Below are 22,875 nucleotides of genomic sequence, written 5' to 3'. Positions count from 1 at the left end.
AGTCCTGGGATTACAGGTATGAGCCACTGGGCCCCGCCCAAAAATTTTCCTTTCTGACTGGCATATTTCAGTTTTAATAAATAGTGTGCCCCTCTATTCATAACCATTTTGTTTTAGAAATATCTCCTTGTATTTTGTGCTTTCCCTTTCCCAGCTGTGATGAGAAAAAGAAACTCATTTCTGTTTTGATTTAGTGTCCTTGGAAATGCCCTACCTAACTCTGTGTCTATCTCCTTTAATAAGTCATCAAAAAGATATTGTCTGGTTCTTTTGTCTCAGTAAAATGTCTAGTAGTGGTATTTGGATCCCGAGACAATTCAGGGAAGTAGCATGTGCACTGTGTAGGACTTCCTGATCATTTTTAAACTGTGGCACAGAGAAAACCACACAAGTAAAGTTGTAAACAAATGAGGCTTCTTACAGCCAGGGGCAACTGGCCCTACCTGGCTATTGCTAGGCCTGAGAGCCACTCATTAGTTCTGTGTGGTGATAACTCATACAAGGCATGAAGGTGCTGCCTGCACACTGTTTGTGAAGCTCCTTTGGTATTGTAGAAAACCTAAGTCTTTAGTGTCAGGCAGACTTGGTTTCGTATTCTGACTCCACCACTTATTAACCATGTAGCTTTGGACAAATCGTTTTAACTTCTCTGAAGCTAAGTTCTTCATGTGCAAATGAGGATGATAATACTTATCTTCTGGGGTTGTTGAAAATTAGAAATAATGTGAGTCTAGTGCCTCCTCCGTAGTAATAATGTGAAAGGAAAATAAAAACTCAGGACTCCAATTCACTATGCCAAAAGAAAAAAAAATTAAACTGAAAACTGAGTCATACAAGAAACTGACTTTCCTTTCGATCCTAAGCAGATAGCTACAGATAAAAGATTAAAAATCTCCACAGGTGGCCAGGTGTGGTGGCTCATACCCGTAATCCCAGCGCTTTGGGAGGCCAAGGTGAGTGGATCACTTGAGGTCAGGAGTTCAAGACCAGCCTGTCCAACATGGCAAAACCTCAGCTCCACTAAAAATACAAAAGAAAAACAAATTAGCAGGGCGTGGTGGCAGATGCTTGTAATTCCAGCTACTTGGGAGGAGGAGGCAGGAGAATTGCTTGAGGCGGAGGTTGCTGTGAACTGACGTCACACCTCTGCACTCCCTCCTGGGCGACAGAGTAAGACTCTGGCAAGAAAGAAAGAAAGAAAGAAAGAAAGAAAGAGAGAGAGAGAGAGAGAGAGAGAGAGAGAGAGAGAGAGAGAGAAGAAAGAAAGAAAGAAAACTCCACAGGTTATTCTGTTTCTACCTTATCTTACATAAAGTGCCTATTTACTGAGAGCAAGACAATACTTAATTGACTATTCCCCTACCTGCTCCTTTTCCCTTACAACATGTGGATTATCATACTCTTCCTCTTTCCCCTCCAGTCTGCTTTTCTTCTAAATATTGAAACCCTCAAATTCATCTTTGGAGAAAGTCACAGACCACATACTGTTTCTTGTGATTCCGTGTTTTTTTCTTCTGGGCATGTCCTTAAACTTGGCAAAATAAACTTCTAAATTAATTGCAACCTGTCTCAGATACCCTTTGTTTTACAGTAAGAATTCATTGGCCGGGCGCGGTGGCTCAAGCCTGTAATCCCAGCACTTTGGGAGGCCGAGACGGGCGGATCACAAGGTCAGGAGATCGAGACCATCCTGGCTAACATGGTGAAACCCCGTCTCTACTAAAAATACAAAAAACTAGCCGGGCGAGGTGGCGGGCGCCTGTAGTCCCAGCTACTCGGGAGGCTGAGGCAGGAGAATGGCGTAAACCCGGGAAGCGGAGCTTGCAGTGAGCTGAGATCAGGCCACTGCACTCCAGCCTGGGCGACAGAGCGAGACTCCGTCTCAAAAAAAAAAAAAAAAAAGAATTCATATGCTTACATAGTAACTATTCATTTTGGTTTCTTAGTGTGTTACCTGTATATTGTGTGCCTTTGTTTCTAATGATATTTATAAAGTATTGATGCCAGCTCATTGTTATCTCATCACCAGTTAAAAAAAATAATTTTTAACCTAAAAATTAGATAAGAGCTGGAGATGGATTTGGGGGTAGAATCGGGGCAGTAGTAAAAACATGTGTCAGAGTGGGTGGGGCTGTTGAAGGTTTCTGAAGACCACAGAATGTGGTAACAAGGTTTTACAGTGTCATTTCCTTAAGTATTAAAGTATTACAGCTTGCTTCCTGAGAGGGCATTTGGGCAAGAGTCCCCAGAAAGGGGCCCCAGGAGAGATTAAGAAACTCGTGTTCTGGAGATGTTGAGGGTGAACAAATGGTGATGCGGATGATGACAGAATGCAAGAAAAGGGAACTAGCATTCACCGGACACCCGTGATGTACCAAACACTTTGCTAACCCTCATATTCTCTTTTACTTTCCAAAAACCTGTAGTACTGTGGTTCTCAGCTAGAGGCAATTCAACCCCTAGGGAACACTTGCCAATATCTGGGGGCATTTTTGTTTTCACAACTGGGGGTGCCACTGGCATCTAACAGGTAGAGCCCAGGGGTGCTGCGGAACATCCTACAATGTTCAGGGAAGGTCCTCACAGCAAGAATAGTTTGGCCCAAAATGTCCATAGTGCTGAGGCTGAGAAACTGTGCTTAAACGGTAGGCACAATAATCTTCACTTTTACAGATCTGGAACCTGACACTCTGAGAAGCCACCTGGCATTCAAACCTAAACCTAACACAGCTTCAAAGCCCATGCTCTTTCACCATGCCATTGCAGTGAGAACAGGGATGGAAATGAGGGTGGCAAAAATGACCAAGATACAAAACCAGGGCACAGATTGGCACTCAATAGATATTTATTGGGATATTCATTAAATGGAAGAATGAATCAGAAAAAGAATGAATACGGGCAGGGGAATAATGAGGATGAGCGTGGTCATTCTATTGCCATCCTGACATACCTCCTTGTCCTTAAATGATGGTAGGTGGCCTGGAGCCCCCATGCTCAATTTCAGGAGGAGTCCAGATTCCAGTGCCTGGGTCTCCAAGTGGAAGTAGAAGTACTAGATTGCTGGTGCATGCTGTCATCCATCGCCCTCTCTCAGTAGGATAGAGACTGCAACAGGAGGTTCTGAGCTGAGTTTTGGTGACCATTTCCCTCTTTCTCCCAGAGGCCCAAGCCAGCTGTGGCCTCAGAGGGAGAAGAAGGGAGTTGTTTCCATAGTTTCTAAAATTTCTGTGAATTTGAATATGGGCTACGCCAGATTTATCTGGGAAGCTCTGAATCTTCTAGGAGGGAACATCTGAGAGGAAAGAGGGTGGAAAGGGAGGAGCCTATGATAAAACAGAACATTTCTTTTTCACTTCCTCTTTCAGACTCCAGAATTTGTTTGCCCTCTGGGGTAGAATCCGCCAAACTTGGAGAGAAGGCTGTGACTGCTGTACTCTGGGCACCAGCTCGCTCCAGGGAGTGATGGGAATCCTGTCATTCTTACCTGTCCTTGCTACTGAGAGTGACTGGGCTGACTGCAAGTCCTCCCAGCCTTGGGGCCACATGCTTCTGTGGACAGCTGTGCTATTCCTGGGTGAGTCAGGGCCCCCGGGAGGGAGAGAAGAACAGGAAACTCGGTTGGGGATAAGCCTGGGCAAGGATGAGGGGTGGCATGGGAGGCCCGTCAGGACACCCAGGGGAGGGAAGGCAGGCTGGTGAAGATGAAACCCTGACGACTCTGCTGGCTTTGGAAAGTCATCCAATGTGGCAGAGTTCAGGGCTTTTTCTGTGTCTTTCACCCAATCTCACTGAACACCCAGACTCTTGATGTTCTGTCACTTCCCACATCAGAACCCGCTGTGAGAAAAGTCTAGTAACCGATATTTGAATGACAAATGAATGGCCAGAGTGTTTGCCTTCTTTGAAATTTATGTTTCACAAAAGACCACATCTTAGTCAGGAGGGCCAGTGCTGCCTTGGATAAGGGGTAGGGAGGAAGTTATAAGATGCATTTTTGGGAGGAGGTGGCAGTGGCCATTCTCTGTGCCCGTGAAACCACTTCATGCAGCAGAAGCCTATCATCTTCATGTGTAAGAATATTCCCCTGGGCAGAAGCACAGGGAGATCTAGGTTATCCAGAGAACAGGGGCTCTGAGAATACACACACCTGGGTAAGTCTGGAGTGATGTGTTGTGGGAACCAGAGAAATCATGCATGCTTCTTTTTACCACACAGACCATGATGGGGAGGTACTGGATCTGATCAGCAAGAAAGCCAGGGTCTTAGGCCAAAATGGAGGGCTGTTTTTAGACTATGTTCTCAGCTGTTGGACAGGGGACAGGGACTGATCATGCTAGGTGGTTTGAAAAGCCTATGCGAGGCCAAGTAGGGGAGATCTACTGCCAGGACTATCTCTCCAATCTCAATTCCTGGGGCTTCCACCCTCACATTCTAGAGGAAAGCATACTGCCACTCATCCAAATTGTGTGCTGTGGCTGCTAGTGAAATCTGATCAGCTCTGGGGACCCTCAGCTCTTGGTTGTCAATGCAGGATGATACTGGGCTACAGGAGAAAGAGGTAAGGAAAAGAAAGTATTCCTCCATGAATGGGATGCATGGATTAAATTCGAAGAGAAAGTAAGGTGAACTACCTCATTTGTCATGTGGGGAAGCTCAGGCCTAGAGAGGTGATGTGCTTCTTTATCTCTGCTCCTAGTGCTACCAATGTGCCAGTCACCTGGGCAAGATTCCTGGGAAAGATCTTTGGTATTTTCTCCCGTTTGCCTTTTGCTAAATCATCAAGGATTTACCCTATTTTTTTCCACTCTTACTGGGGCTTCCACATTTAGGTCTTTATCACTTGATAACTCAATTTTTATAGCACCCTCTGATGGGGTCTTGATTGCTCCTGTCTCCCCTCCCATGCATCCATGCTGCACACCAAGGCCGTGGCATCTTCAGGTCCAGCTACGGCTGTGTCAGTGCATTTCATAAATGCCTTCTGTGCTGCTCCATTGCCTACTGCAAAAACTCTAATTCTGCCCTGCTAACCGTGTTCCCCATTGCACCCCAAATGGATCTTCTTCTACAGCCAGGCAATATGTACACGGCGCTTTCTGTTTTTACCACCTTTGCTCCTGCTGATTCTCCAAATTCTATGTGCAGGCACTGTTCTAGGACTTGGAGACTTATCAGTGAGCATGACTGACAGCTTTCCTGACCGGAAATATGAGGTCAATGAACTTACTGTGAAGCAATAAGTACACTGGGTGGGAGCATGTTTGGTATTTACTACTATTTATTAACTGTGGAATGGATAAATAATTAGTGACGTCTCTCTCCTTTCCTCATCTTTTTATTTTTTTCTCTCCCTCTTCTTCCTCTTCTTTTTTCACCCTCTCTCCCACTACACCGTCCCCCTTGCCAATCCTACATACTGAGGTTTTTAGCTACCACTTTTATGTCAACAACTCCTAAACCTATTTCTCTTGCTTGCTTCTGTCAGGTATAATTTTACATTTCCACTGCTGGTTGGACACCTCTAAAACGATTCGCCAGCTCAAAAACAAAGCATATTCAAAATCCAACTTACCATCTCCTCCTTACAAATGTTCTTCTCCTGCTAACATTTGTATTTGTGTAAGCACAGCCACCCTTTTCCTAGTTATCCAACTTAAATCACCCCCACAGTCTATTAAATGCCAACTTCTCTCTGCCACTTAAATTCTTTCTGCATCTGTTTCCTCTTCTTCACCTCCTGTTGTCAATACAACTTTGGGCTCTCTTATCTCCTACCTAGATCCAACCAGTGAATGATTTCCAGAGCAATGGCACATAAAATTAATATGGCTACTGCTCTCTTTGAATTTTTATCCCACTGAGGGATATAAATGAAAAGTAAACAACCAAGAAGGCATAAGTACAAATGGAAAAGGACTATGAAGATGTAAATAGGGTATTGTGATAAGATTAGTTGTGGGGAAGACAAGAGAGCAGCCTACTTTAAACAGGATGTTATGTAAAGAGTTTTCTGAGGAGGTGACATGTAAACTGAGACTCAACATGGTAGGGATTTAGCCATTTGGTGATCGAGGACGCATTTCAGAAAACCCCCAAATTTGGCATACAGAAAACCCCCAAATTTGAAGAATGCCAGGAAGGCAAGTGTTAATGAAACTCGATGAGTAGGGGAAGAGGGTTCTGAGCTGAGGCTGGAGAAGTAAGCACAGACCAAATTGAGTAGGGCTTGTAGGCCATTTCCACTTTATTTTAAGACCAAAGAAAGGCAACTGAAGGCTTGTAAGCAGGGGAGTGACATCATCTGATTTCTTTTTTTTTTTTTTTCTTTTTTAAGGAACTAGCTTCTTTGTTGAAAATGGATTGTAGGGGGACCATAAGAAGTGAGGGGACAAATTAAGATATGGGAAAAAGCTGATGGTGACCTAAACTGAGTAGTGGCTATAATGGGGGTGAAGAGAAGTTAGTGGGTTCGAGATCTAAGTTGGAAGCAGGATCAGCAAGACTTCCTGGTATGGAAGGGGCTGGATTTTGGGAGACAGAGAGGTTAAAAGATGGCTTGCAGGTTTCTGGCCTATGTAGCTGGGTGGATAGTGAAGATAGATATTGACATGAGGAAGACGGAGAGAAACAGAATGTGTCCACTTGATATGACAACACGAAGCCATTGGTGATTTTGCCAAGAAAAGTTTTAGTGGGCCGGGCGCGGTGGCTCAAGCCTGTAATCCCAGCACTTTGGGAGGCCGAGACGGGCGGATCACGAGGTCAGGAGATCGAGACCATCCTGGGTAACACAGTGAAACCCCGTCTCTACTAAAAATACGAAAACTTAGCCGGGCGAGGTGGCAGGCGCCTGTAGTCCCAGCTACTCGGGAGGCTGAGGCAGGAGAATGGCGTGAACCCGGGAGGCGGAGCTTGCAGTGAGCTGAGATCCGGCCACTGCACTCCAGCCTGGGTGACAGAGCGAGACTCCATCTCAAAAAAAAAAAAAAAAAGAAAAAGAAAAGTTTTAGTGGACTGCTGAGGGCCAAGTCCAAATTGCAGAGAATTAGACAGTGAATGGAAGAAGAAATGAGGACAGCCTGTGTAAGAAAAACAATGGAGAAATTTAGTTGTGAAAGGGACAAGAGAGACCAGGCGTGGTGGCTCACGCCTGTAATCCCAACACTTGGAGAGGCCGAGGTGGGTGGATCACTTAAGGTTAGGAGTTCAAGACCAGCTTGTCCAACATGGTGAAACACCATCTCTACTAAAAATACAAAAATTAGCCAGGCATGATGGGGCATACCTGTAATCCCAGCTGCTCGGGAAGCTGAGGCAAGAGGATTGCTTGAATCTGGGAGGCGGAGGTTGCAGTAAGCTGAGATGGTGCCGCTGTATTCCAGCCTGGGTGACAGAGTGAGACTCTGTCAAAAACAAAAACAAACAAACAAACAACAACAACAACAACAACAAACCGCGTGAAATGGGGTACTAGCTGGAATTATATATGGTGTCAAGGAAAAGTTTTTTTTGTTTTTTATTTTTAGTGGAAGATACTGAAATAAATTTACCATTGATGGGAAGATCCAGCTAAGAGGGAGAAACTGGTGATGCAGAAGAGAAAGTGAATCACAGAAAGGGAAATCCTTGAGCGGATTGAAGGGAATGGGATCAGAGTACTTGCTTGAGACTGACCATAGACAGGAGGAGAGATACTTTCTCCAATGAAATGCAAGGAAGGAGAAGACAGGAGGAGATGCAGATAGACGGGTAGATTTAGTCGGGGGACGATGTGAGATTTTCTGTGTAACCTCTTTTTTTTTCTCCATGAAATATGAGGGAAGGCATCAGCTAAAAATGAGAGGGGACTGGAGGCAGAGGGTGGGATGAGAAAGTTTGGGGAATGAGGAAAAGATGAATGTCACTACTCAGAGTAGCAGAGCAAATGTCTTGGAGAAAAGTCCACAATGGCAGTTCAGTGTCCTATTGAATGCGGTGATCACACATTTACTGCATCAACAGTTTGCCTTCTTGTGTGGTAATTTCAGTAACACCCAATTGAGCAAGTAAAGGCATGGAGAATACAGGTGCTTTTGGTAAAGATAGAGAAAGGCAACTGAAGTTAAGGGGATTTGCAAGGAGGTAATTATAGTGATGCCTCATTGAATTCAAGCTAGATGGGGGTGGGTGGGAGGTGAAGGCAAACATGTGCTCAAGGATAGACAGTGGTAAGATGGATGCTTTGGGGTTCTTGATAAGGTCAAAGATTATTCTGGGGGCTGTACTTGAGCAGATAAAGTTCATCTCCAAAGAAAGAAAGTTTACTGATGATGAGCAGTTCGGGGAGTGAAGAGGCCAGGTGTTTGATGGGTTATCCACATATTCTGGATCACTGCAGTCATCTCTTTTTTTTTTTTTTTTCTTTTTCTCTGACCTCATTCTTCCATCACAATTACTTTCTTTCTTAATTAACCTCTTTGGAATTTCCCCTGTTCCAATCTATTTGACACTGCACTTTCAGCCCCAATTAGAAAATTCTGAGTAACTTCCCACTGTATACTGAACCAAGGTGCGAACTTATAAAAAATTAACTTAAATTTATTTGAAATTCACCATGTGTCATGTAGCACACTAAATGCCTTCTCTGGATTATCTCATTGAATCCTTACAACAACCCTATGAGGTAGATACTGCTGTCATTATCTTCATTTGCAAGCAAGGAAACTGAGGCAGAGAAAAGTTAAGTAATTTGTGAAAGGTCACGTAGCAGTAGTGGAGTCAGCATTTAAACTCAGTATGTGCCTTCCCCCACTGTCACACCACCTGGCACTAGGAGCCCTCCAGAGTATGACTTCTACCTTGCTTTCCTGCTTTGTCCCTCATTATTGGAAGTGCTTGAGGAGAGACCAGAAATCAAGTAGAAGTTGGGCTGCAACTTGCTGGGAATGTTGCCAAGTACCTGCTGCTCCTTCCCATGGAATACCTCTTTCCTCTCAACCAAAATCCTATCAGTCCTGGAAGGTACTTGACGAACCTGGAAGGTCCCATCTTCTCCATGGAATTCTCCTCCTTTTGAACCCCAAACCCTCCCAAACACAGAGCCCTGGGATCTTTTCTTTCTCTGAACCTCCATAGCATTTTATCCATATTCCTCTAATGGCATCTCTTTTACATCAGATTACACATGTGCTTATCTTCACCGTTAGATTCTTGTCCTCAGTGGAAGTAGGGACTTACATTCTTTTCCCTTAGTAGAACTCAGCATGCATTGCAGGGCAGTGGGAAACCAATGCAGGTTTGTTGATTAATGTTGTATTGCGAAGGAAGGAAGTGATTGGTCCAAGTGTATATTTCGAGGTATTGGAACATTGGGACCAGAATCCAGTTCTCCAAACTTTGAAGCCAATGCTTTCTCCACATTGCCTCCTTTTCGCCCCTTGGTTCTGCTTCCATTTCCTTCCATACTTTTGTCCCTGAAAATATACACGCACTTGGAAGCTTCTTGACTTTCTCTCAGCCCAGATGCAAGAGAAGACCCTCACCCATGGACAGATGGACACACACACACACACACACACACACACACACACACACACACAGACAGCTCTGATTCACCTAAGGACCCAGCTTTGCTTCTTTACCCAATAATAGCACCCACAAATCTTTACCCACCCTAGCCCACACTGCCTCCCCTATGGAAGCTCTTTTCTTAACCCAGTGGCATCCCCCTACCCCTGCATGAAGTCACAGATCTGGTGTCCTTTTGCAGTCTCTTTCTCCTTTTAAGAGATATTTCTAATAGCAAAAACCTGGAAGACCTAAAGGCCAAGCAATAGAGTTGTTAAATAAATCACAGGACAGCCAAATAGTAGAATATAGTGTAGCTTTTTATTTTTTTATTTTATTTATTTATTTATTTATTTTTTTTTTGAGACGGAGTCTTGCTCTGTTGCCCAGGCTGGACTGCAGTGGCCGGATCTCAGCTCACTGCAAGCTCCGCCTCCCGGGTTTACGCCATTCTCCTGCCTCAGCCTCCCGAGCAGCTGGGACTACAGGCGCCCGCCACCTCGCCCGGCTAGATTTTTGTATTTTTTAGTAGAGACGGGGTTTCACCGTGTTAGCCAGGATGGTCTCGATCTCCTGACCTCGTGATCCGCCCGTCTCGGCCTCCCAAAGTGCTGGGATTACAGGCTTGAGCCACCGCGCCCGGCCTAGTGTAGCTTTTTAAAATGACAACATGGGCGCACGCAGTGGCTCACATCTGTAATCCCAGAATTCTGGGAGACCGAGGCAGGTAGATCACTTCAGGTCAGGAGTTCAAGACCAGCCTGGCCAACATGATGAAACCCCTTCTCTTCTAAAAATACAAAACTTAGCTGGGTATGGTGACGCAGACCTGTAATCCTAGTCCTTGGAAGGCTGATGCAGGTGAATCACTTGAACCTGGGAGGCGGAGGTTGCAGTGAGCCAAGATCGCGTCCTTTCATTCCAGCCTGGGTGACAGAGTGAGACCCTGTCCCCCCCAAAAGTAAAATAAAATAAAATGACAACATAGAAACAGATTCATCTACTAGAACTTGCATTGCTCAGTGAAAACTCAGGTTAAAGAACAGTTTTTAGAGGATATCCTCATTTACACTTATGTATGTCTGTATGTGAACAGCATGTGTGTGTGTGTGATCACAGAAAAAAATCCAACAGGATGTATGCCAAGGTGATAATATTTTGCTTCTGTGTATTTTCTATTTTTCTGTAGTGATCGTGGATTACCTGTGCAATTTCTACCCCACTCCAACAAAAGAACAAATCTTGCTCTCAGGATAAACTCTGGCAAAATTCTTTACACTGATGCATAAATCATATGTAAAGCCCAACAGAGACCTCTTTCCAGAGGCATATTTATTTTAATCAGTCAAGAGGGGAAGCCAAAGGAAAATGTCACAAAACAGGTGGAAGAGGGTGTTATATAATTTTATTTCATTTTTGTATGTTACTGGGAAGGAGTTCTCAGTCCTTTCGAAAGTGCAGCTCATCCAGGCAGTCCCAGGGAATATGATCATGAGGGCTGTGCTGTAGATGAAGGGTGTTCTGGGCGTGGGCAGTCTCTGGGCCAAAGAGGGCAGGTGATCAGACACTCCACTGTGGGCTGATCTTTGCTTTCTGTCTTACAGCTCCTGTTGCTGGGACACCTGGTAAGTACTCCACCCACAGCCTTTCCTTCCTCCAGGTCCCCTTTTCCTCTCCTCCCAGTGCCCTGTCTGGAGGTGCTCTAAATGTACCAGCAACTGAGCCCAGTTGTCAGGGCCAGGAAAGGGTAATTGCTCCCGAAGGATCCCCTGCTCCCTCTTCTGCTCTCCTCCTTCCTTTTCCTCCTTCCACGGAGGCAAGTTGTAGGCAGCCACGGTGTTCAAATGGGGGAGCTGTCACAGAAAATGAGAACTCTGACCTCTCTCTCAACTGCCTTCTGCTGTCCAAATAAAACCAAGAGCTTCCTCTCTCCAAATAAAATTCAGGCACATGCAAAATCACATGGCCTGCATATGTTGTCCCCCTGTGTTGCTAAATCCTTGACTGTGCATGTTTCTGAGAGCTTCAGAGAGCCGCCTCTGTATACCTCTGGCTACACTTTCCTGAGCACCTCTGTGTTTGTGCCACTCAGCCTCTGCCGCCCCAGGACTGACCCTCCAGGTTTTCTCCCTCTCTCTTTATCCGTCTAAGGCCAGAGAAGCTCATCTATGCTTGGGTGTGAGGACGGGCCATCTTGACATCATTTTTAAAAGTACACAGAACGACATTAGGTCAGAACGGAAACCTGATACCCGACTCCCATGCCTGCCATCTCCACCAGAGCCCCCACTTAACCTTCAGTCAGCCCCAGAGAAAATTTATCCACCAGTGTCCAAACACCTTTGTTTATTGGGGAGAAAAGTTAGTCTCAAAAGAGTATGTATGTATGGGGTGTCTGTGTGTCTGTGGTGGCGGGGAGAGGTTGGTGGGGAGAGAGAGAAGGAATTGGTGAGGATTATCTCTTGGTGAAGTATATGTATTTCTAGGGTGTTTCTCTTGCCCGCTCCCTCCCTCTTCTCTTTTGCCCTGTCTGAATCCCTGGGCTCCCTGGGGCCCTTGTGGTGGGATGTATGAGCAAAAGCAACTGCCTTCAGTTGCAGAACCATTCTGGGCCTGGCTCAGCTTTTGGTGCCCCCAGTAGGCCCACAGGTGCTTCTGTGTCTGAGATTCAGGGCCTGCTCAGGCTCTTGGGCTTCCTCTTCCTCACGCTACCTCCTCTCTCTGCCCCTCAGCAGCTCCCCCGAAGGCTGTGCTGAAACTCGAGCCCCCGTGGATCAACGTGCTCCGGGAGGACTCTGTGACTCTGACGTGCGGGGGCGCTCACAGCCCTGACAGCGACTCCACTCAGTGGTTCCACAATGGGAATCTCATCCCCACCCACACGCAGCCCAGCTACAGGTTCAAGGCCAACAACAATGATAGCGGGGAGTACAGGTGCCAGACTGGCCGGACCAGCCTCAGCGACCCTGTTCATCTGACTGTGCTTTCTGGTCAGTGGAGGAAGGCCCCGGGGTGGACCTGGGAGACCCAGGACGGTTGAAATCTGCTTTCAGGCAGAGGTTTGCAGGAAAGGGGGGTGGCCTGCTTACTGGGAAGCATCAGTGTGAGTTGCCTCAGCATATATCAATGGTTGTTTTTGCCTCGGTCCTGATTGAACAGAAGGTTACGAGGCCACAAACAGGCAGCCAAGTGTGAGAGAAGCAGAAGGAAATCCCGACTGCATAAAACCCATTTCCATTTTAATGGCAGAACTGAAAAGCACAAACAGACCACAACTGAATCCTAGCCCTGGAAATGACTCACTGTACAAACATGATTAATTCATTTAACCCTTGAGTTTCCATTTCCTCACCTGCTCCATGGGGCACTAATGCCTCCCTCAAAGGCTTCTGGTGGGAATCAGTGTTTCCCTGCCCCCATCCCACCCTCCATGCCCCTTCTCCACGTTCTCACAGTGCTAGGTGCCCTTCTCTGTCTTTCTCTTCCACCAGCCTGTGGGAAACCTGAGATGAAAGTCGTGTCTTACCCATCTTTGTATTTCCAGCATCTGAAACTGGGCAGAGCTTAGTAAATATTTCGCTGGAGAGGTTGATGATCTTACAAAGCTCCCATTGAAAGGTGGCTCTCTGTAAAGCAAAGTTACAATGAGATTGTGATGAACATTGTCCTTGTTGCTTTTCACTTGATCCTCTCCCTTCACCTGAATAGCAAATTTTCCTCAAAAGTACACAGCAAACGAATGACCCACTGGCGACACTGCTGCCTTTAGACCCTGCTGGAAAGAAGCTCCACACTTATTAACATTCTCCAAGTAAATTTGTCAAGTAGCATTCGTCAGGTAACATGTGTTGCACATTCATGACTTTCTGCTGGCCACACAGGCATATATCCTTCTCACATGCAGACTCCTCGGTCAGACTGGATTCCTCCTTCCCTCCCCGACATGGAAGAGATCGCATCTTAGGGTCTCTTGTGTTCTTCCTACAGAGGCCTGTCGGGCAGGAAAAGGCTGCAGCTGCCTTCCTGGGAGAAGGAGGAGATGAGTGTATCCTGAACACCTACTATGTGCTAGGGCCTATTGTAGATACATGACATTATCATGCCCATTTTCACAAATGAGGAAACTGAGGCTCAGAAGACTTAAATTATCTGCCCAAGAGTTCATAAATGACACAGCAAGCATTAGAGTCCAGGACTGTCTGATTTCAGACCTCAGCTGTTCCCTCTGCACACCATGTCCCACCAGTAAGGAAGATCTGGGTCTCAGAGCTGAGCCAAGACCTCCCGGGTCCTCTGGGGTTTTTTGCATCTTTCAGAGTGGCTGGCGCTCCAGACCCCTCACCTGGAGTTCCGGGAGGGAGAAACCATCATGCTGAGGTGCCACAGCTGGAAGGACAAGCCTCTGATCAAGGTCACATTCTTCCAGAATGGAATATCCAAGAAATTTTCCCATATGAATCCCAACTTCTCCATCCCACAAGCAAACCACAGTCACAGTGGTGATTACCACTGCACAGGAAACATAGGCTACACACCATACTCATCCAAACCTGTGACCATCACTGTCCAAGGTATGGGGAATCTGCCAAGATGTAGGGAGGGGAGAAGAGGGGATGGACAAGCGCTAAGGTCATCTGGGCCTACACGGGGGTCTGAGAAAGGCCACAGCAGCAAAATTGGGCACTGGAGCAAAGAGGAGTGGTGTGGAGGCCTGGCTAAGTATTGGCCAATGAGCAGGAGTAGGGGCCAGAACTTGGAGCCCTCACCTCCCAGGTAATAGGTAGTCAGGCTCTTGTTCCACTTTGAAATGCAGGCCCCAGACTGAAGAGGGCAGCGAAGCAGAGCTTCCTCATTGGTGCAGAGGTTCCCCAGGCTCCTGGGCATTCCTAAGAGCTGAAGTTTGCCTCGTTTCTTCTCATGGCTCATGTTATAGCCATTCACTCCAGAAAGCCTGGCATGTCATAGTCTGTTCAAGGCTGTGCTCCGTAGAGTAATGATGCCTCCAGCTACGCAAGGCTTTGGGCCCACCCTCCCTACTGCCCGCAAGGGCTAAGGGGATTCCTTCCCTCTGCTCCTGCCTGCTCGCCAATGTGCCTTTATTAGTTTGGTGGAGAAACCTGGATAGGCAGGAGGCATAAGTCCAGCCACAGAAACCCTGTGCAGGTGAGGCTGGGGGATGTATGAGTCTTGCATTGGTGAGTGACTCAGACACAGAAGAGCTTTGGGTGACAAGCACTAGGACATAGCACTGGAGGAGGAGGGAGGTGGGACAGGGAGAATACAAAAGTAGTCATTCAAATAGTAACCCCATCCTGTCCTAATGTCTGTCTTCCCTAGTGCCCAGCATGGGCAGCTCTTCACCGATAGGGATCATTGTGGCTGTGGTCACTGGGATTGCTGTAGCGGCCATTGTTGCTGCTGTAGTGGCCTTGATCTACTGCAGGAAAAAGCGGATTTCAGGTTTGTAGCTCCTCCCAGTCCCTTTTGTTATCAGTTTCCACTTGGTCCAGGCCCTAACCCCAGACATTGCCAGAATCCCTCTCTTTGGGCTAGATACGCATTCAGATCTAGGCCCGTATTGTATTATATTCATTTGTTCATTTATTAGATCATTCATTGACAAGACTTGAACAAACTAGCTTATGTGTCAGCCAATGCGTGAGACATGGTGGGTGATGCCAAGATGAAGTCCAGTCCCTGCCCTTGGGGAGTTCTCAGCATTGTGAGGAAGACAGAAGTACAGCTAGGCCATTATAATAAGATGGGATAAAAGCAATGATAGGGACATGAAAAGCCTAGGATAGGAGTACAGAGGAGGCTCCATAGCCCAACAAGGGCTGAGGCAGTTGGAGAAGGTCTCGGGGGGAGCAGTGTAGTGCAGTGATGGAGTGCACATAGTGGGGTTGGACTGCGTGGGTTCAAATCTAGTTCCACAGCGTACCAGCTATATGACCCAGGTGAGTCACTCCACCTCTCTGTGCCTCAGTTGTCTCATGTGGAAAATGGGGACACTAATAGGACTCACCTCACAGGGTTGCCATGGGGATGAAAGAGGCTGACGCTCTTACACCAGTGCCTGTCAGGCAGTAACAGCACACAAGCAGGGCTGTTGCCATTCTGGAGGAGGTGGTGTGTGAGGGCAGCGCTTAGCTAGGGAAGGAGGGCTCTCCAGGCACCGGGCCAAGGCAGGGATTGAAGCTGGGTGGGGCTCATATGGGTGTGGAAGGAGGACTAGAGAGGGTGCGACAAGCCGCTGAGAAAGAGAAATAATCCCACTAACACCTCACAAAGCACTTTGCAATTGGTTCATAAGCAGGACCTCAGTTACTGATGATAATACAGAAAAACAGAGAGAGACTGAGACACAGAGGTGTTTAAAAGGCAGAGCAAGTCTCAGATACCATGGAGTGGCCTTTCTGACACTCCTGGGCGTCCCCATGGGTGAGCTGAGCTCTGCCTCTGGACCAGCCCTTTTCCAGGCGGGAGCAGCCCCTGAGCAGGGGAGCTGGGGGTGGGAGGACGGAAAGCATCTGCCAGAGGGAAGGCTTGAGCTGGTTCCATCCAATCCTGGCCCTGGTCCTTGGTCCTGAGGACTCAGGCCCCACCCCCTAATCCTACTAACCTCCTGTGTGCCCCTCCCAGCCCTCCCAGGAAACCCTGAGTGCAGGGAAATGGGAGAGACCCTCCCTGAGAAACCAGGTGAGTACAGGGTTGTCTCAGGGATTCAGTGATGGCTCACCAGGGCTGCCCGCTGGACCGGAGCCAGCCAGAAGGGGCTTGTGCGAGTTCAGCTGGGAGCCAGGGAGGGAGCAGCGGTGGGTGGATGGCCGGGGCTCAAATCGCTTGGTCAGCTCTGAGTCTAACTCCTAGGCCTAAAGAGGACCTCTCTGGAGATGAGAAGAAAAACACCAGTCCCGGGATACAGAGGAGAGGGCTGTGTCCGAATTTCTGGGATCAGGAATCTGGTGATATTTCCAGAGCAGGAAATCAGAGATACTTTGGTCTTTCCATGGAGCTTTGGCGGAGCTGGCAAAGGATAGGGCTAGGCGCTGTAAGGCTGAGGCCAATCGGATGTGGGAGGCAGGAGTCTAGGGGAAAAGAGGAGGAGGCCTGGAAACCCCTTGATTTGCTGAGGAATCTGTCTCTGTGGAGGGATGGGGTGGAGTGGCCAGGCTCAGCTGTCTGTGGAATGCTAAGAGGAGGTTTGGGCTTGAGAAAATTCCTGGGGACTAGGGGCACTAGTGGGCTCTACTCTGTGGGCAAAGCTTGGTTCCAATGCCCATGCACTCAAGGTTGATTGAATTTTGGCCTGCTTCTGCCCCCATCACACAGTGGAGCCTTGAGCCAGTCAGTCTCCCTGATGGGGTTCAGTCTGCTCACTGAGGAAATGAGTGGGTGGCTGGGGTGACCTCTCAGGCCTTCTAGGTCTGACATTCTGAGAGCCAGGGGCCACTCAAACCCTGGCCTAGGTGGGAGTATGTAAAGGAACTTCCAGGAGGATGCCAGGCAACTTCCAGACTGTAGGTAAAGTCAGAGCACAAAGGAAACTGGGGTTTTTTCTGGGGGCTTCCATGACAGTAGGAACAGGCAGGAAAAAGGGTGTCAACGACCCCAACTCAGATGGCTGGAGTATGATTCAGAGCAGAGCCAACAGATTTGAGAGCTTGAGCAAAATATCACTCGTCCCGCTGTGCTTGCAGCAAGGTCACGTGTCCGCTGGCCGGGCCCAGTGGGGACAGGGGCCTATGTTCACACCAGGGCCAAAGCAGATCTGGAAAAAACAAAGTCCGAGCAACTGGATTATCCGTCTTGTTGTGTGGTTCTGTCTACACTGGCATAAGCACATTTCACAAGGCATTTTTGCAGCCAGGCACTGGGGCTGATGATTTCCCAAAAGGTAAAGCTGGGTTACTGGGATTCTTGGGGAATGTATTAGAATGGGAATTCAGAATGTGGTTTTGCTGCAGAATTTACAGCATGGCAATAAAGGCTCTTGGTGTTCAGGGAGTGAGAGAAGAGACTAGATGCACTGTCTCAGATGCCTCCCGACTTCCTGAGAAATGCCACTTTGCAGATACTGGGGCTACTTTTCACACTGGCTAAGTCAGTTCATAGCAAAATATGAGGGAATTCAGTGTGTTTCAGACACTAACCAGAGAAAGCCCTTCCTTCCTTTCTTCTTCCCTCCCTCCCTTCCTCCCTTTCTCACTCACTTTCTCTTCCTTTTTAATGCCACGGTGTACCATATTTTTCAAAGTTCCAACAAAGATGCACTACATTTAGACAATGTGAAAATGGCCCTCAGTCTTCTCTCCCTGAAGTCTGTGGCCAGCAAAAATCTGGACTTTACGTCACTCTGATGCTGAACACTCCCCTACCCCACCTCTTCCCTAATATCTCAGATCCCAAGGCTCCCTGGTTTGCTTCTAGGAAAGCTCAGCAATTCCCTGAGAAGAATGCAGCTCAAGTGACTGCTTCACTTTTTCACCATGGCCCATGGGGAAGGCTGTGGCTGGGCTACCCCACGCGTGGATCAATGAGGCCATATTTACCCAGTGCTTGGCCTAGAGATCCAAGACAGGGTCAGCAGTGCTTGCTTTGGCTCTAGCTTGGGCGTTGGTTTTGCAGCCTCAGCATCAGCACAGGCAGGCCCTCTTCTCCGGCAGTGCTCTGGCTGATATTTCTTCTTTTTGCCCACAGCCAATCCCACTAATCCTGACGAGGCTGACAAAGTTGGGGTGAGTAATCCCAGTCATCTCCCCCTCCCTTCTCCCCTTTTGCCTTCTCTGTTGCCTTCTTTCCTAGGCCCTCTCTGTGGATCCTCACTGCTGGTCTCTGCTTTCTCTAGGCTGAGAACACAATCACCTATTCACTTCTCATGCATCCGGACGCTCTGGAAGAGCCTGATGACCAAAACCGTGTTTAGTCTCCATTGTCTTGCCTTGGGATTTGAGAAGAAAATCAGAGAAGGAAAGATCTGATAGTTCCTGGCCTAAATTCCCCTTGGGGAGGAGAAGGAGATGCTGCAGTTCCAAAAAAGAAGGTCTCTTCCAGAGTCATCTACCTGAGTCCTGAAGCTCCCTGTCCTGAAAACCACGGACAATATGGCCCCAAATGACCGACTGCACCTTCTGTGCTTCAGCCCTTCTTGACATCAAGACTCTTCGTTCCACATCCACACAGCCAATACAATTAATCAAACCACTGTTATTAATAGATCATAGCAACTTGGGAAATGCTTATGTTACAGGTTACATGAGAACAATCATGTAAATCTATATGATTTCAGAAATGTTAAAATAGACTAACCTCTACTAGCACATTAAAAGTGATTGTTTCTGGGTGATAAAATTATTGATGATTTTAATTTTCTTTATTTTTCTATAAAGATCATATATTACTTTTATGATAAAACATTATAAAAATAACATTCTGTTTACCTTTTCAAGGCTGTATTGGTTTGAGTGTAGATTGAATTGCGTGGGGTCTGTTTCTCTTCAGTGATGAGACTCTTAGGAAGGCAGGAACGGATAGGATGTGGGGGAAAGGAGAGATGGGGATTTGGAATGTAGAGTTAGTGCCCCTTTTCTTAAAACTGAATACAGTCATGCACCACGTAACGATTTTTAGTTCAACAACAAACTGCATATATGATGGTGGTCCCATAAAATTATAATGCTATATTTCTACTATGCCTTTTCTATTCCTATGTTTAGATATATGAGTACTTACCATTGTGTTACAGTTGCCTAAAGTATTCAGTACAGTAGCATGCTGTACAGGTTTGTAGCCTAGGGGCAATAGGCTATGCCATACAGCCTAGGTGTGTAGTAGGCCACACCATGTAGGTTTGTATAAGTACCTGCTCTAATGTTCACACAACAAAATTGCCTGCATTTCTCAAAATATATCCCCATATTTCAGCAATGCATGACTGTACTCTTCTGCCAATAACCTTGTATTCTTGTTTCCATGTCTTCTTCTGTTTCCTCCTATGGCAAATAAAACACTGTTTTGCAACACAAGTTCACAGGAAGTCAAACTTGAGATGAGCCCTCAGTGGAGATTGCTGACATGTCCTGCTCCGCTATTCTCCCAATGTAGTTACCAGAAGGATGTGACCTTCTCAGAGAAGTCATCCCAGGCAGATTAGAAACATGACTGGCAGTCTCCTGGAGGGTTTGGAGAGTGCCCTTGGAGAGGCTTCATTTTCCTGGGACTCTAACACAGTATCATTGTGCAACATTTGTTGCACTTTTTATGGTAGGATAGAAAGTACTCACTTTTTATGGTCCCACAATCAGATTTCATACACACTTATTGTTTTAGTAATAAGGGATAATAATTAAAATTACTGCATTATTAAGGGCTTACTTTGTGCCGAACTCTATGCTTTAGAAATTAGAGAATTTACAATTAGCCTTTTATATTTCCTCTTTTGTGAGTTTCCTGTGAGTTTATTCTTTGCCTATTTTTGTAGATACAATATATGTCCCTTTATTTATAAATTGCATAGTAGTAACTTATTTCCTTTTATTTGTATGTAAATTATTTCACGACACTAATAATATATTCTTTTTATAAAATTAAGATACAGCTAGGCAAAACAAAAAAATTAAGTCACCCATAAAGCCATAAACCAGAAATAACTAATGGTAGCATTTAAGGATATCAATCCACATTCCTGTCTGAGGCAGTGTGTATTTGTGTTTTAAGAATTGGATCTAATCCCAGCTACTTGGGAGGCTGAGACAGGAGAATCGCTTGAACCCGGGAAGCAGAGGTTGCAGTGAGCCAAGATTGCACCATTGCACTTCAGCCTGGGCAGCAAGAGTGAAATTCCATCTCAAAAAAAAAAAAATTGGATCATATCGTATATTTTTACATATTCATAAATACACTCAGGCAAAAATGTATGCTCATTGTAAGCATGTAAGCCCAAATAATACAGAAAGATAAGGAGTAAAAAGTAGAAGCCCTTTTCTTTCTTTCTTTCTTTTTTTTTTTTTTTAAGAGATGGGATTGTAGCTCAGGCTGGAGTGCAGTGGCAGGATCACAGCTCACTACAGCCTCAAACTCCTGGGCTCAAGTGATCTTCCCACCTCAGCCTTCCCAGTAGCTGGGACTACCACACCTGGCTAATTTTTAAGAATTTTTTGGCCGGGCACGGTGGCTCATGCCTGTAATCCCAGCACTTTGGGAGGCTGAGGCGGGCGGATCACGAGGTCAGGAGATCGAGACCATCTGGTGAACACGGTGAAACCCCGTCTCTACCAAAAACACAAAAAATTAGCCGGGCGTGGTGGTGGGCACCTGTAGTCCCAGCTACTCTGCAGGAGAATGGAGTGAACCCGGGAGGCGGAGGTTGCAGTGAGTCGAGATTGCACCACTGCACTCCAGCCTGGGCGACAGATAGAGACTCCGTCTCAAAAAAATAAAAAAAATACACACACACAAAATTAGCCGGGCTTGGTGGCGGGCGCCTGTATCGCAGCTACTTGGGAGACTGAGGCAGGAGAATGGCGTGAACCCGGGAGGCAGAGTTTGCAGTGAGCCAAGATCACGCCACTGCACTACAACCTGGGCAACAGAGCAAGACTCCGTCTCAAAAAAAATAATAAATAAAAATAAAATTTTTTTTTTGGCTGGGTACGGTGGCTCATGCCTGTAATCCCAGTGCTTTGGGAGGCCAAGGTGGGTGGATCACCTGAGGTCAGGAGTTTGAGACCAGCCTGGCCAACATGGTGAAACTTCCGTCTCTACTGAAAATACAAAAATTAGCTGGGCGTAGAGGCTCATGACTGTTTAGTCCCAGTTACTTGGGAGGCTGAGGCATGAGAATCGCTTGAACCCGGGAGGCGAAGGTTGCAGTGAGCCGAGATCATGCCATTGCACTCGAGCCTGGGGAACAGAGTGAGACTCAGTCTCGAAACAAAACAAAATAAAACAAAAAAGTTTGTAGAGACGGGGTTTTGCTATGTTGCCTAGGCTGATCTCAAACTCTGAGCCTCAGGTGATCCTCCCCACTTAGCCTCCCAAAGTGGTGGGATTACAGGTGTGAGCCACTGTACCTGGCCCTGACATGCTATTTAAAGTCTGAAACTTGACTCCTGATCCCCAGGGTCAGTTTCTTTACTGATAGTTTTTCAGTAAGCCTAGCCATTTAGATAGTTGGCTTGACTACGTAGCCAGAGGGGGCATAAAAATCCCTCTGGGAACTTCTGCTTTGAGCTCTCCCATAGCCAAGATTCCTTGCATGGATCTCGGTGGTTTAATCCTGACAAAAAGCGCAAATAAGGTACAGTAACTATAAGGATGCTAGGGAGCTTGCACACGGAATCTCTTGGACTCCCAGTAATTGCCTAGACTCTCTTTCTCTTGCTATATTTTTAAATAAGCACTTTGTGTGAGCATGCTCAGTAGAGTTTGATGAGTTCTTTCAAATATCCTCTTCAGCAAGGACATCCCTGTCTACACTTCCCCTACTGCTATTCCTCTGCTCTTATTTCCTTCATGGTATCTATCACTGTATGTAATTATCTTATGAATTTTTTTTTTTGCTTAAATATTTACTTACATGTTCTAAAATGTAAGCTCACTCTGGGCAGGGTGTTTGTATTATTCACTGGTGTATTCCAGAGACTATAACAATGCAATCACTATTGATTGAATGAGTTAATGAATGAAATCATATTATATTTATCTAAAACTCTTAAATGCTTTAAATAGATCTTTACCGTATTTGGAGCTTATTTTTGGACTTGGTGTAAGATGAGAACCTAACATAATTTTTCCACATGAAAGTCAGTTGTTCCAATACCATTTGTTGAACAGTTTAATGATTTGAAATCCTAATTTATCACCTAAATTCCCACTCATAGGTCTATTTTTAGCCTCTCTTCTATTACATTGTTCTATTTGTCTATTTCTGCATCAATACCACATTTTTAGTTATTGCAACTTTATAGTGTACTTTGATATATAGAAGGTCAAGTTTTCTCTCATTCTTCTGTTTCAAGGTTTTCTTGGCTACTACTGTGCTGCTTCTCTTCCAGATGCACTTAAGAATTCCGTAACACTATTATGATATTGGTAGAACTTCACTGCATTTATTGATTATCTGGGTAAAGTTTGACATCTGTGTCATATTGAGGCTTCCCAAGTTACAACTCTTCATTCATTCAGACTTACAGAATTTTCCTATAATATCGTATGAGCTTGGTACATTTTTTGTGATAGATCTTTGACAAACTTTTTTTTTCTGTCATTTTTGGTCTGGTTAGGATTTTCTATCTCTCTTGGGAGTCAATTTTGAAAACTTTTGCTTTC

At 46.1% G+C, this 22,875-nt stretch overlaps 1 protein-coding gene across 4 annotated transcripts; it reads left to right on the top strand.

Moving 5' to 3' along the window:
- Window positions 1–3,370: 3,370 nt before the first annotated feature.
- On the top strand, window positions 3,371–18,971 carry FCGR2B (Fc gamma receptor IIb). Of its 4 annotated transcripts, none has more exons than XM_005541158.5 (8): window positions 3,371–3,574; window positions 11,151–11,171; window positions 12,282–12,536; window positions 13,863–14,117; window positions 14,884–15,006; window positions 16,189–16,245; window positions 18,247–18,284; window positions 18,395–18,971. In XM_005541158.5, exons 1-8 carry the CDS (start codon window positions 3,463–3,465, stop codon window positions 18,470–18,472), a joined length of 939 nt encoding a protein of 312 aa, XP_005541215.3. In that variant the 5' UTR covers window positions 3,371–3,462; the 3' UTR covers window positions 18,473–18,971. The 4 variants fall into 4 exon arrangements, with proteins under 4 accessions (XP_005541215.3, XP_005541214.3, XP_005541218.3 ...); XM_005541157.5 differs by having other exon boundaries at window positions 12,279–12,536; XM_005541161.5 differs by lacking the exon at window positions 16,189–16,245.
- Window positions 18,972–22,875: the final 3,904 nt, after the last annotated feature.

The sequence above is a fragment of the Macaca fascicularis genome, chromosome 1 (genome assembly GCF_037993035.2).
Source record: "Macaca fascicularis isolate 582-1 chromosome 1, T2T-MFA8v1.1".
In the NCBI taxonomy this organism is placed as follows: domain Eukaryota; kingdom Metazoa; phylum Chordata; class Mammalia; order Primates; family Cercopithecidae; genus Macaca; species Macaca fascicularis.
This window is presented reverse-complemented; position numbering and strand designations above follow the sequence as displayed.

What these genes read in the sequence shown, in the direction of transcription:
- FCGR2B (XM_005541157.5), top strand. Translation starts at nt 3,463, where the DNA reads ATGGGAATCCTGTCATTCTTACCTGTCCTTGCTACTGAGAGTGACTGG. An exon ending in CAGGAAAAAGCGGATTTCAG is followed by an intron (nt 15,007 to 16,188) that starts GTTTGTAGCTCC and finishes TGCCCCTCCCAG; the next exon opens with CCCTCCCAGGAAACCCTGAG. An exon ending in ACGAGGCTGACAAAGTTGGG is followed by an intron (nt 18,285 to 18,394) that starts GTGAGTAATCCC and finishes TGCTTTCTCTAG; the next exon opens with GCTGAGAACACAATCACCTA.